Raw genomic sequence first — 13,830 nt, 5'->3', positions numbered from 1 at the left:
ATTAGTCATTCGTCGATTCCCAATTCACAATTTTTAATTCATCATACTATATAGACTTGGACTTTTGTGTTTGTCCTGCAAGTCTGCAGTTGTTGTGCTCAATGAAAGTTCACAGCGTGTTTGTGGCACGTGCTACAATTGCCACGTACGCAGGACCTTGAGGTCCTGCTTCATAAATTTACTGTGTGTGCTAGTTTCGATAATTTTCGAAATCGAATTATCGATTTGTGTTAATTGCTTTGTTTTGGTATTCGTTTTCGTTTTCGTTTCGCCTGCAATTGAATTGTTTAGTTATTCAGTACGGAGGCGTTGCCCGCATAAGTATGCAATGGTTTTTGTGTGTGTCATCGACTGAGTCACCTGCAATTGCAGCTGCTTCTAATGTGTGAGTGTGTGTGAGTTAGTGTGCATGCTATACAATCATTGTGCATTAAATAGGCGAGTGTACTGATTGTTGTTGTGCTTGTGGGAAACACTCGTAGTTCTAGAGTTAAAAATTCCATAAAATATTGACAACCAAAGCAAATACGATCTCGGTGGAAGGCCTAAAAAACCCATTGTTGATTTTTAAAAAAGCAGGGTGACCATACGGACATGTCTGTATGCATGCAGGCAGCTCATATTCAATGCACACACGCGAGGCACGTTCTGCAATTGGCCAACAACGACAACCACAACGACGACGCCGACGACAATTGCAAACTGACCACAAAATGCGTATTGACAAGCCGCTGAAACCATTAATGCCAGCCAGACGTCGTTGAACTTGCAACCGCAACGGACCGAGCTACACAAGAGCTTTAAATATAAAATCTATTTAAATACAAATTTAAAACAAAAAAAAAAAACTGTGCTAATTTAGTGTAAAATAGACAACGATTTAATGTGCCGATTATATCGCGACTGGAGCCATGTGCAGAGTCGAGGACTCTAAGGAACAGCGTCCCAGTCAAAGATCTAGCCAAAGCGAAGCCAATAGAAGTATTTGAAGCTGAAACTGTTTGGAGGATTGAGGCATGCCACCAAAGCGAAGACGTCGATTTCATGGCCTTTATTACCATTCATCGCCGCCAAAGGGTGAGTCAAATTTCTCTGTGTGAGCACAAGCAAATTCATTCATTTGCATTAGTTGCGCCTAATTGAGCCAATTAGATTTTATGTGTGGCAACCAATTAAAACACGCAACTTCTTCACTTCCCCCTGGGGAGAGCCACATGCGTGACAATGCTCAGGCATGGCCAAAATTTGCATATTGCGTGCCCCGAAATGAAGTCGAAGTGTCAGAGGCTCAACAAGTAACAATCGCGAGTTGGCGGCGACATTAAGTGGCACTCGCTAATGCGTCATTTCCGTGGCAGTTGTTGGCTTTTTATTGCTGCCTAAAAACTCTACTTGCAACTCAATTACTGCACACCAAAAAAATACTTAAACTCATATGACAAAAAAGGTAAAACGAAAGCAAAGTCAGGCTAATAAAAGCAATGTTTTGTTCTATTTGCAAGCGAATTATTTACATATGCAGCTAATGAAATTGTTGTTTACCCAAAGGCACATACATATTTAAGTGCCACAAATACACATACAGTTAGAGGGAACCGTTATTTATTCAGCAGAGCAGAAGAAGCGGAAGAGCGCGTACAGGACGCAATTACCGACCCACTTCTGTGTGGCACCTTTTTGGCCACCATGGCAAATGGCACAACACAACACAAGGCAGGGCTATAAAAAAATCGAAAAAGAAGTATAAAAAACTACACAGAAATGAGAAATAACACATTGAGCTGTCCTAAATTCAACACCTTGCCTGGTCAGCAAAGTTTAGTTGGCCAACGTGGCTCAAACTTACCACACGCAACAACAGAGAGCAGGACATCGTCGTCAACTTAGCAACTTGGAAGTAGGCGCTGAGCAAGTTGTTCTAAGGCATTTTGAATGATTAATAAGCAACTACAACTCACTATATTCTATTCGATATCGATAAATAAATATATGAATTTTGTGTATTTCTCTGGCTGAATACTAAATACGAAATAAAAAATGTCTGATTCACTTACAGTTATGCCAATGAACGGACAGGCGGCGGGCCCCAATGGCGTTAAGCGGCGTGAGAACGATGGTGCGTATGAGTAATGTGTTAAGTTGTTAACTTTTCCGAATGGCCCTTGGCCTGTCATCGTCTTCGGGGGTTGAGCACTGAGTACTGCACAGCAGCTGGCATTTTCTCAATAGTTGCTCAATATTTCAAGTGGGCGTTACGTTTTTCGATATCAACATTCAGCGACCTTCGAAGTGCACAAGGCGTTTCAAGTTGCCAAAAAAAAAGAAGAATTTGAGTAAAAACTAGCAGAAAAGTCAGCGCGGCAAACTCATGAAAAGTCGGAACAAGTTGTTGAGACTTTAAGTTGAGCATTTGCTCGCAATTTTGCTTTTTAATTTCGTTTTACTTGCAAATTGCATGCAAACACGAAGCCCCCGGAAGAAAACAAAAATGTAAATGAAATCGAAACTTGGCCAAAAAAAAAAAGACGAAAAAAAATGGGGTGTCAAAAGGGCGTAACGGGAGCGGGGAGGGAAAGCTTTGTAATGGATTGCGAAATTAATTTCCTTGCACGTTGCAATTTGCGACGCCTTTAATAGATTTCTCGGTGAAGCTATCGACCATTCGAATCTGGATACACGAAAAGGACATTGCCAAGCTGACACGCATTCTGTGGGCGGGCCAGGGACAACGTCTCTGCCAGCAGGCCAGCAACAATGGGCGTGTTAAGCGATTCCTCGCCGCTGTGCCCCATGTCATGGTAAGCAAATCGTCGCCGCACTTTACAGCTGCAGTTACTGAAGACTTCCTCCATCGGCAGAATGCTAGCAAGGATCTGCATCAGGCGGTGATTGACAACAATCTGGAGACACTGCAATCGCAGCTGGAGCCTCCGGTGCCCGCTGCGCTCGTGACAGCCAAGGATGGCAACGGTTTGAATGTCATACACAAGGCCGCGGGCCTCGGACATACGAAGATCTTGGAGTATCTCATCGGGCTGTGGCCGGAGGGGGCACATGAGATCGATATTACGGGCAAGACACCGCTGCATTGGGCTGCCAGTGCCAAGAACAATATGCGCTGCTATACGCTGCTCACCCAGGCTGGCTGCGATGAGGAGGCCTTGGATTACGTGAGTACTGCAGCCCCACCCCCACTCACGACCGGAACAATTAAAATTCCAGCCTTCAACATTCCGGCAATTTGCAGAAAATGAAGACGCCCGTCTACTATCGCCACAAGCCGCACGAAATCGAGCGAGCGTTCCTTGTCTATGTGCCCGAGGCGCCGCGCATCTCCCCCGACAGCGTCACCGACTGGGAGGCTCTCAGCGATGAGGGTAACGACAGCAGCGTTGGCGGCGACGCCAGTCGAAGCAGCAGCAAACAGAGCAAGGTAAAGATGGGTGAAGCGGGGTGCAATGACCTTGTTGGCTAATTGAAAAGCTTGTTACCATATTTCTCTCCAATATTAGAAGTTGAACATTAAACCGACGGCCGCTGTAAATGGTCGTAAATCGTTGGATGACAGTGCCGAGAACACCTCGGAATTGGACACGAATGATGGGTAAGTGACTTGACATTCACTTGGCCTCAGCTTGGTTGCTGCTGCTAGTTTCTTTTTGATGGGGGAGCAGAAGTTGCGCTTCCCTCGTTTTTTCCTTTCGTTTTCTTTTGTGGCATGGCTTTGAGTGTTTTTTGCATTTTGAATTTGCCTTTTTTCCCCCCATCCCCGCCTGCCGTGCAGTACAAGTGCCAATGAGGATGATGATTTGTCCAAGGCGGATGCGGAAGTGGAACCGTTGCCATCGCAGCAACGTCGACCGGAAACGCCAGCTGCATTGGCCGCCGCTGGCGATGCCAGCGATGCAGCCGATGCTGGCGATACCGAGAGCGAAGCTGAGGTAAGTTTTTAGATGCGACAACTCGGTCGGAGAATTTTACCGAGCAAGCGCTCCGAGTTTTTGTTGTTCTTAGATGCTTTGCACCCTGCGCTTTTGCTGTACAGTTGAAAAGTTGAAGGAAGAGCTGCAGTTATGTATTTGTTTTTCTCAACTTGCTCAAAGTCAAAGTAAGCCATTGTCGGCCCTGATGCGGCTTTCTTTTTGGCCAACAAACACACATCTTACACGAATTGTATATTAGACACAACAATTTGCCAAGTTTAGCGCTTTATCAGCTCCGTCTGATTCCTGTAGCATACGCGTAATATTTAAGGATCACAAGGAAAGCAATCAGTCGACAATTGTTTACTTTTACAGAATATTGCAAGAGCTGTAAGCGATGATGATAAGATTGAGGCAGAGCCAGCAGCTGAGGAGAACCCAACGGAGGCGGAAGCGGAAGCGGAGACGGAGACAGAGACAGAGATGGAGAATGGCACAGCAACTGAAGAGGCCGAAGAGACAAACGGATTGAATGAGATTGATGATAATGTTGATGATGTTGATGCTGAGAGTGAGCAAAATGCAACTGAAAAGACTGAAGCAATTGAGAACGATGTGGAAACAGTAGCCGAGGCAGAACCCGAACCCGAATCGGAACCAGAACCTGAGATTGAAAAAGAAAAGCAAGCGGAGACGGAAGCAGAAGTGCAGCTGACAAACGGCGACGTTGCTGGGGAAAATGTGGAGCCAGAGAAAACTGCTGATGACGAGGATGAAGAGGACGATGATGAGGTACAGATTGGCATGCTTTAAGTAGCCAATGTTTGTGCGATCAATCGATTCGATTGATGTTGTTTTTGTGGCGTTTTGCTCAATGAATGTGAATCTGTAAAAATCTCAAAAACAAAACCTAACAAAAAAAAAATAATAAAAATAATGTCAGCTGCAGGCACTCAAATTTCAACTTATTCCTCAAAAATGTAGCTGCCACCAAACCAAAAGTAAAATCAACCTGCAACAGCATCAGCAACTGCAACACACTTAAAAATAGTCAACTTGCTTGGACAAACCAAAAACTAGTTTCAGACTCAAAATAATTGTATATTTTGTAAACGCAAAACATACTCTACTATACCTATACCTATACCTACTTATACCAATACCTATACCTATATACATATATCTCTCTACATCTATACATACATATATTTATATGAATATCTATTTAAACCGTAACTAATTAAATCAATAACCAATTAAAAACGAAGCAAGACAGCAATAAAATAACCGCAAAGTCGTGTGTTTTGTTTTCGTATCTGCACTCGTATTTCTTTCTTTCTATTTCTTTGCAACAGTTCCGCAAATACTTTCCGTAACCGTAACCGTATCCGTGTTTGTTTTATCTGTTTCCCGCTCTTCCTCGCTCTGTCGCTCTCTCGCTCTCGCTCTCGCTCTGTTTTTCTACTAGATCAAATCAATGCCATATCGATTGGCCAAATCAGCAGCTGTTCAGCAGTTGATATGCAAACTTTCACCCCCATACGCTGGCTGCATCGTATGTGTCCCGCGGCATTTCACTTTCATTTCGATTTACTGACTCGCTTCTCCTCCTCCCGTCCCTCTCTGACGTTTCGCTTCAGCTGTCAGGCAGCCATTCAAATGGCAACGGTGCATGCAAACGTCAAGAACAGTTGCAAGCATTAGATATATGCCCATATACTACATACGTAGTTTTTATTTTCCATATGCATTTTATTTGAAAAACTTTTCCTCAAATTACTGCAGTTGTCGCCGTTGGGCAAAGCGGAGGGGGAAGCGGGGGAAAATTCGCATTTATTGCGTTCTATTTGCTGTGTGTGGGCGTTGAGCAAACAATTTAATGACTACAGCTGTGATCTGTATCTGAAATGCATCAACAACATGGCGTATGCGCAATATTGTGTAACCTAATAATTGTGCCATGTGGTAATTGGACGACTTATGGAGTGATCTGATCTGGCTATAGACTGCACCCACCAACACTAGCAGCACAATTTCGTTGTTGTAGTGTCGTAGTGTCCTTGTGTTCGTATCCTTGTGTTGCACCTGTTAGCTGTTAAGGCCGAGTCCATCAATTACAAGCGCAATTTTCTGCAGGATGTGATAGCGCCGACGCCAAGCGGAAGCCAACAACAAGAGCAGCAACAAGCGAAGCAACAGGAGCAGCAACCGGCCGAACTGGATCAGGATCTGGTGCCGGACAATGATGGTGGCGACTCGCTAACCTCCTCGCTGGCCATTGAGGGCTTTGTCCAAGGCGCCTCCGAGGATTATACAGTTCAGTCTCAAACTGCAGCTTATGAAGTCGATGAAGTATAAGCGGCTAACCTCTTTTCTATCTTCATCGTCATCTTCATCGCCATTACTCATTCGCTGTCTCGTTCACATCGCTTGCATTTCTCGTCTCTTTTACTTTTAACTCTTCAACTCTTTTTGCACCTCTCTCTTTTCCCCCCGCTTTCACTCCATCCGTGCACTAAAACTTAAATCGATCTACAGCTCTGAGCGCATTGTAGATTCTATTCTGACTTTCCACAGGATGCGCGACTGCAGGAGATTATTGAGTCCGGCGACATGGAGCAGTTAGCGGAGATTGTGCTGAATGGCGAGGGCGGACGTTTGCTTAGTCTGAAGTCCAAGGAGCCTGAAATCCAAGCATTTCTCAACAATGTCCCCAGCTATATGGTCTGTACACCTCACAAAATTTCCTTCTATCCAACCATCGAACAGTCGTCCCCAATGTCACATTAATTGCTGCACACTTGCAGGAGAAAATCCATCGCGTGCATGACGCGGCACGTGACGGCAGTTTGTTGGCGTTGCAGCAGGCTTTGGATCGCCGGAAGTTTGCCATTGCCAAGAACGACATATCGCCAAATGGTGCAACACCATTGCACGTTGCCGTTCTCTTTGGACACAGCGGTAAGCGTCGAAAGCATTCGAAATATTCGCTCTGTCACCATTTCTGTACAAGCTGCGTCTTTTGTTTCTTCTCTCACTCCTCTTTTTCTCTCTCTCTCTCTCTCTGACCTTTTCAGATATTGTACGCTATTTGGCTTCGCGCTTTCCGGAGACCATGGAAATTACGGATAATGACGGACGCACGGCGCTCCACTATGCGGCCACAATTAAGGACAATGGCCACTTCTACAACGTCCTGTCGCAGCTGGGCGCCAATCCAAAGGCTGTGGACAAGGTAAGTCTAACGCCCAGCTTTCGCATAATTTATAGCCTCAATCATTATGTATAAAACTTCTCTAGCACGCTATTTTGTGTGGGGTGTTTTGTAAGGCTTAGAAAAGAAGCTCTTAATTTTAGAGTTTACGTTTAGGAAATTTTAAATTTAATTTTAAGTTGTTCTTTGAAAATGTAATTAAAGCTAATTTAGATTTTCTGAGACCTCCTGTTTTATTAGACAATTAAAAAGAATATTGGTAAAGTATAAAAACTGAAATAAGTATAGGTTATTCTTATAGCTCTGGATTGGCATTAAATTTAGAGATTTCATTGATTTTAGAAACGTTTTCTGTTTTACAATAAAATATATAAATTCGTTTAGTTTTTGGTTTGCGAAATTTTCGCTAGAGAATTACCCATATACCATACATATATTTTATCTATTTAAAAATCATTCTCGACTATCGTTATACAGTATTTGACACATTTCGTCATGAATTTAATTAAATATTTAACAAACAATTTTCGTTTTACTACTATTAGCAGATAATATAATTGTTATATGTATGGTTTAAAAAGTAAAATAATAATATAATATAAATAATTCTTAGCAAAATTTGTTATACCAAATAAATATTCCACTAAATTTCAATTGTTAATCAAAGTTTTATGAAATATTTATTTGGGGGAAATTGCGTGGAATGTTAGTTTATATCATAAACATTTAATTTTCAATTTTTGTTGTTAATACTTTAATTAGAATAAATTATTATTGCTTGGTTTGCAAATTTTACATTCAATTATTAATTTATAATGTTCAATAGTACGTTAAACATAATAGAGTTTATTAAAACGTCATCAAGTTTGTTACTATTTTACCAAAAATACATTAAGGCTTTTTATTTTTGATTTAATTATACAGTTGACTAATTCAAAAATAATTTTCCCACGTGTTTGTGAATGGGTTTTTAGTGTCAAGTATAAAGTTATTAGGCATAGGCTTGAGAACGGTAACAGACAACGATTCTAGTTAATTGTCAGCATTAAAATTGAATGAAATTTTAATGAAATTCTATATGAATAGAAAACGGGTCAAGGCTCCAGCGGGTGTTAGCTCAGCGTTGACTTTCAAGTGTCAGTGGCATGTGGGTTGTGCCTAACAAGAGTCCACCTCGAACTTGTATCAATAAGTTATAAATATGAAATGAGCTCAAGAAATACATTTGTTATTGCCACGCAGCTGGGACACACGCCCGAGTTCTATGTGGATATGGATAAATCCAAGGATGTGCTCACCTACTCGGAGCTCTTGACCATTTTTGGGGCCGAGGAAATGGAGAACCAGTTGCTCAGCGATCAAGGTGAGCTCTCATTTATTCAGTCTAACAATTGCGAAAAATTGCGTTTACAAATCAATTATCATTTGCTTTTACTGTTCTGCCGTTTATTGTTATTACACGCCGTTTTTTGCTGCGCCACTAAAACCACAGCCAAAGCACATACTCATACAAAAAACCCACAGACACCGAGCACACGCGGTTAAATAATTAAATACATTTGCTTGCTAACTCGAACTTCCGGACATGAGCTCAATGATTGGCTGTCTCGTTGGCTCTTTCTGCCCCCCAGCAAACATCGATTTTCACTGGCACACACCACGCACACACACAGGGCACTTATCACGCGTCCTTCAGTGGTACGTATTCATGCAGTTAGACAGTCGTATGGTTAGTTAACTTTCGGAGGCTAAAGCGAGCAGTTAGACTCGGACAGTCGCAGGTGTAGACAGTCAAAACAAAATGGCGGCAAATCGGGAGTTCTTCAATGAGATTATCAATAACATTGACGATATATTCGGTAGGTAAATGAAGAGGAATCCGCATTGCAGGCACTTAAAACATCAGCAGCTTAGATCTTTATCAGCGAAAAGCCATTAAACTGCACTTGCAGCAACCACGGGTGGTATGCGTGATATAACGTATACGCCCCCGTATCAGAGTGCAGCACATTTTTAGGGAATTTAGCGACTTGTGGAACTAGCGAACTACTTGTAGCTTTGTTTTTGCTTGCGTCAAATACGTTTTCCCCATTTGCACATTACTGGTTTGCGCCGACACTCGAATGTACTCGTAATTGATTGATTGATTTTGATTTGATTTGGCTAAGCACATGCGCCTATTCTCAGCACCCACAATCACAACAATAACGACAACAACAAGTCTTTAGTGCTTCTGTCTATGGTTATGTCTCTGTGTTTGTGCCGTGTCTATGTCTGTCTGTATTGGTGTGTTGCTGTGTTGCTGTTCAAGCCAGCCCGCTGTGCCGCTGTGTACTGATACTTATCAACGTCAACAATTACACCCAACGCTGCCCAATCAGTTCCCGATGATCTGCACAGCGCACGACGCGAGCTGCAGGATGGCGAAATCGCGCGGACTTTGGAACGTTGCTTCAGCGTCATCACGGAGTCGGGCAAACTCTTGAGCGGATCCCGAGCTTCGGCTTTATCGCATCGCAAGCCATTGAGCGCCTCGGCTTTGCAGCTGTCGGTTACCAGCTATTTGAGCCGCTTCTTAAAGCGTGCTGTCTACGATAAGATCAAGCGACGGCAGACGCGACTCGATCACAATCTCTTCGATGTGTTGTGGCCGGCGATGAGGAAGACATCGAAGTTGCGCCACCTAGAGGAGGATATCAATTGTGGCATTATTGCGCCCGATTTCGATGTGTTTGTGGTGTTCCAGGAGTTTCTGGTGCCATTTCTCAAAGACATGCATTGCCTGAACATCGATGCCGACTTCAAGCCGCATCCACGACTCGCCTATTTTCCCATGGACAATGGCGAGCGTCTCAATACGGCGGCATTTGTCTTTGACGATGAATCGCAGCTGGTCACGCGCTGCATTGTGGAGGCATCGCGTAATCTGGATCAACTGGAGCTGCCGCTCAACCTCACAATTGGCCAGATCGAGCAGGCCGAGCGTGTCATGATGAGCAAAATATTCACCGCCAACTTTGCCGAGGCCATTGGCGAAACCGAGTCGGGCAGCTATTACACTTTGACAGAGCTAATGGAGCCCGACTCTGAGGTGGCCAGCATGCTCAACAATCTGGGTCTAATGATACCCGTACTAGATACAACCGATCAAGTGCAGGCTGCCGAGTCCACAGCTTTCAATGGCGCCCTTTGGCCTTATGGTCGCGGTGTCTACATTAATTCGGCACAGAATATGGCGCTGTGGTTGAATTGCTTGGAGCATCTGCGCGTCATCTCGTCCAGCAGCAGCAAGGAGCCGGCGGATATGGGCGCAGCTTACACGCGAGTGGGTCGAGCCATTTCCTATCTGGAGACACAGTTGCACTTTAAGGAGAGCTATCTGCTGGGCTATCTGCAATCCCGTCCGGCTTTTCTGGGCACTGGCCTCAAAATGACGACAATCGTGAAGCTGCCAAATCTGATGAAGGAAATGGATAATCTGCGGCATCTGTGTTCGGTGCGAGGACTTAGCATGGTGACGAATCGTTTGTCCAAGTTGACTGTGCGTCTGATCAACATGCAGAGCATGGGAATTGTGGAGTATGTGCTGTTCCAGGATTATTGCACGGCTGTTACCAATATCTTGTCGTTGGAGAAGGATATGTCGCTGACAAACTCTAAGCATATTGCCACGATGCTGGTGAAGATCTTTAAGCGCAAGAAGAACAGCTTGATCGACCGCAACTGATCGCAGATACAAGATACAACATAGAAGATATAAAGATGATACAATTGAAAGCACGCCCCATACTATACATTTCAATGCAATTGTATTGTAAATACAACTAAATAATAAATATAAAATAACAGCAAGTGCACCAATTACTGCTAATCATCATGTAAAATATATATACTCGATTGCTGATCGATAAACGATCGATAACATTAGTGTTTAACATGCGCATAGCCACCACCAATATCCACATCCTCCGCTTCTCTCTCGGCCGTACCGTCGCACGCAAAAGTTCTCTTGAGATACACGTACGTACCCCCGACCCTCCGATATCTTGACCCCTCAACCACAACCTCTCCACCACCGTCCTCTGTTAGCAATTGTGATTCGTACCAATATTTAATATGATTTGCCAAGTATGTTTTGAGTTCCCATCATATACTCTATTGACTCCAGTTTATCTTGTCTTTATATTATCTATTGAACTCTCTCTCTCTCTCTCGCTTTGTGTACATAGGCTAGTTACTCTCATAAGTGTGTTTTGTAAACTCTACAATCTGCAGCTCTCATTAATTCACTAATTCTCTGGCATCAACAGGTCAGGCGCAGCCTGTGAGCTTTCAGGCGAATCCCATCTTCAAAACGGAGCAAGGAAAATATCTGGCAGACAGTAAGTAGACAATAACATATCTTAAGTGTAAGGTTAAGATATAATTTTTAAGTGTGATAGATACATCTGAGAAAAGTTATGTACCCATTCGATTCACCTCCCAGGGGATTCTTCAAAATAATATTAAATAATATTATATTTCCTGCAAGACATAATATATTTCGACAGAATCTTTACTAGATATTCTACCCCTATATAAATATATATTAGACGTGTTAGACGAGTTTTGTTAATTCAAACTTATTCCTTGTATTAAGTATTCGCCAAATTCGTAAATCATTGTACTTTCCGTAGCATTGGCCGATCCCTTGATCAAGGCATTAACAGAGATTGCCAACAAGCGTCCCAAGGATCCCGTTGCCTATCTGGCCAATTATCTGCAGCATTTCATGGACGAACGCAAACCCATCACAGAGGCAGAAGTTCACTCGGGCAGCAGCAGCAAGACGAGCAGCAATTCAACGGCTTTGGCCAGCTCCAACTCCAAGATGAATGGTAATCGCATTGCCAACAATCGCCCACAACTTGTGGAACTCGATGCACGTTCGCTGGTCGAGCAACAGCAGCTGCAGGAGGAGGATGATGACGAGGACGGCGCTCTGGCTGTGCAACATATGGAGGAACGGGATGAGCATGGCCAGAGCATGTTGCACTTTGCCTGTGCTCGTTCGCATCGTCGTGGGGCGCTCTACACGCTCATCGAGGAGTCACGCATCGATATCACCTACAGGGATGAGTTGTATCGTACGGCCAGAGATGTCGCTTTGCAGGCGAATCAGCCCAATAATGCTGCCGAAATCGATAGATTTCTGCTCGCTCAAGCAGTTGTTGGTGAGTACCCAGATAACAATCCTGAATTCTTAATATTAATCAAAATTTTATTAAAAATTTTCCTAGGTGATGTGGACAGCTTTGAGCAGCTGGCCTTGCAGGGTTACGATCATATACTGGACATTGAGGATGAGAGCGGCAAAACCATTTTGGATGTGGCTGGCGAGCGACAGAATGAGGCACTCGTCAACTTTTTGAACAACTTACGTGCTATGGAGGAAGCGCGTGAGGAGCTGCATCAAATGATACGCGATAAGAATTTGGTACGCATAAAGGAGCTGACTGCCGTGCCCAATGCCAAGTGGCTGATCAGGACCAAAAACTACTATGGTATGTATGTATATACTTACGTATATTGTAAATACTATAAATAATATAAACACTATGAATACTATAAATATTATAATGCCTATAAATAAATACTATAAACGATATAAATATTATAAATACTACACATACCATATATACTTGAAATACTATAAATAATGTACATCCTATAAATACTTTAGGAAAGACACATACTATATATACTTTAAATACTATAAATACTTTATATACTTATCTTATTCCTGAAGGTCGCACTGCTCTGCACATAGCTGTGCTCAAGGAGTCCGAGGAAATGGTTCAGCACTTGGTGCAGCTTTGTCCTGAGGCACTCAAAGTCACGGATAACGTGAGTAGTAAATATTATTCTATTAACTTTGTTTATTTTCGGAACTTTCTTTTTCCAGCTTGAACGCACTGTTTTGCATTATGCTTTGGGCACCAATTTCTGCGAGACAGTCAGTCGTATTCTTATACAGAACGGCGCCAAGCGCACGGCAAAGGATCTCAAGGGTAGGCAGCCGAGCTACTACTTCATTAATAAGGCGGACATACTGCGGCTACAGGAGGAGGAGGAGGAGAGTCGCTGATCAACAGTAATTTAAGCAATTCTTAGTGTATAGCCATCGTCTAGCTCTAAGCTGTTCTAGTTAAATAAAAATGATATAGAAATTATGGATTTTGATTTATTACTTTCTTTTAGACCACTTCAGAAAAGTGTGGTCGGTAAAACCCTTGTTTTAATTTGCTTTTGATTACCAGCTTATCAACTAAATGAACATCGATTTTAATTTCTTATGAATTCTCCATTTTTTAATTTAAATGCCAAAATTTTCCTACAAGTTCCGTATTTATGGACTTCAGTGCTGAACCCATTAAGAAATCAAACTACATACATATCTACATACGTACGTAATGTACATGAAAGCCAGTTTTGCAGCGCTGGCTGATAGTGTCATTTATAGATTTCAAGTACTCGGTTGATAGGCGCCCATTATTTAAATACGATAATTCATAAGTACACGAAGTGAGCCCATTGACTTGGCACCGAGAAATTGGTGTGACGGAAATGCCCTGGAAATTTTCAAAATTTCAGATGATCGGACACTATTTTATTTGCGTAAACAACTTAGTAAATTATGATATTTTTTAAAAT

The 13,830-nt window shown here is 42.8% G+C and overlaps 1 protein-coding gene across 5 annotated transcripts; it reads left to right on the top strand.

The window, feature by feature from the left end:
* The first annotated feature begins 871 nt into the window (after positions 1 to 871).
* On the top strand, positions 872 to 13,302 carry LOC117570110 (inversin-A-like). Of its 5 annotated transcripts, none has more exons than XM_034251571.2 (18): positions 872 to 1,077; positions 2,057 to 2,116; positions 2,638 to 2,798; positions 2,859 to 3,170; positions 3,248 to 3,433; positions 3,513 to 3,604; positions 3,785 to 3,941; positions 4,299 to 4,715; positions 6,060 to 6,275; positions 6,501 to 6,647; positions 6,731 to 6,884; positions 7,001 to 7,158; positions 8,380 to 8,500; positions 11,448 to 11,519; positions 11,814 to 12,350; positions 12,417 to 12,680; positions 12,926 to 13,023; positions 13,082 to 13,302. In XM_034251571.2, exons 1-18 carry the CDS (start codon positions 1,017 to 1,019, stop codon positions 13,262 to 13,264), a joined length of 3,396 nt encoding a protein of 1,131 aa, XP_034107462.1. In that variant the 5' UTR covers positions 872 to 1,016; the 3' UTR covers positions 13,265 to 13,302. The 5 variants fall into 5 exon arrangements, with proteins under 5 accessions (XP_034107462.1, XP_051860133.1, XP_051860134.1 ...); XM_052004174.1 differs by having other exon boundaries at positions 881 to 1,077; positions 6,060 to 6,239; XM_052004173.1 differs by lacking the exons at positions 6,060 to 6,275; positions 11,448 to 11,519; positions 11,814 to 12,350; ... (1 more) ...; positions 12,926 to 13,023; positions 13,082 to 13,302 and adding an exon at positions 9,519 to 10,879 and having other exon boundaries at positions 880 to 1,077.
* The last annotated feature ends 528 nt before the right edge of the window (positions 13,303 to 13,830 follow it).

Source organism: Drosophila albomicans, chromosome 3 (genome assembly GCF_009650485.2).
Source record: "Drosophila albomicans strain 15112-1751.03 chromosome 3, ASM965048v2, whole genome shotgun sequence".
NCBI classification, from domain to species: domain Eukaryota; kingdom Metazoa; phylum Arthropoda; class Insecta; order Diptera; family Drosophilidae; genus Drosophila; species Drosophila albomicans.
Note: the sequence above shows the minus strand (reverse complement) of the source record. Positions and strands in the feature narration are given on the sequence as shown.

What these genes read in the sequence shown, in the direction of transcription:
- LOC117570110 (XM_034251571.2), top strand. Translation starts at nt 1,017, where the DNA reads ATGCCACCAAAGCGAAGACGTCGATTTCATGGCCTTTATTACCATTCA. An exon ending in TAAGCGGCGTGAGAACGATG is followed by an intron (nt 2,117 to 2,637) that starts GTGCGTATGAGT and finishes CGCCTTTAATAG; the next exon opens with ATTTCTCGGTGAAGCTATCG. An exon ending in GCTCGCTCAAGCAGTTGTTG is followed by an intron (nt 12,351 to 12,416) that starts GTGAGTACCCAG and finishes AAATTTTCCTAG; the next exon opens with GTGATGTGGACAGCTTTGAG.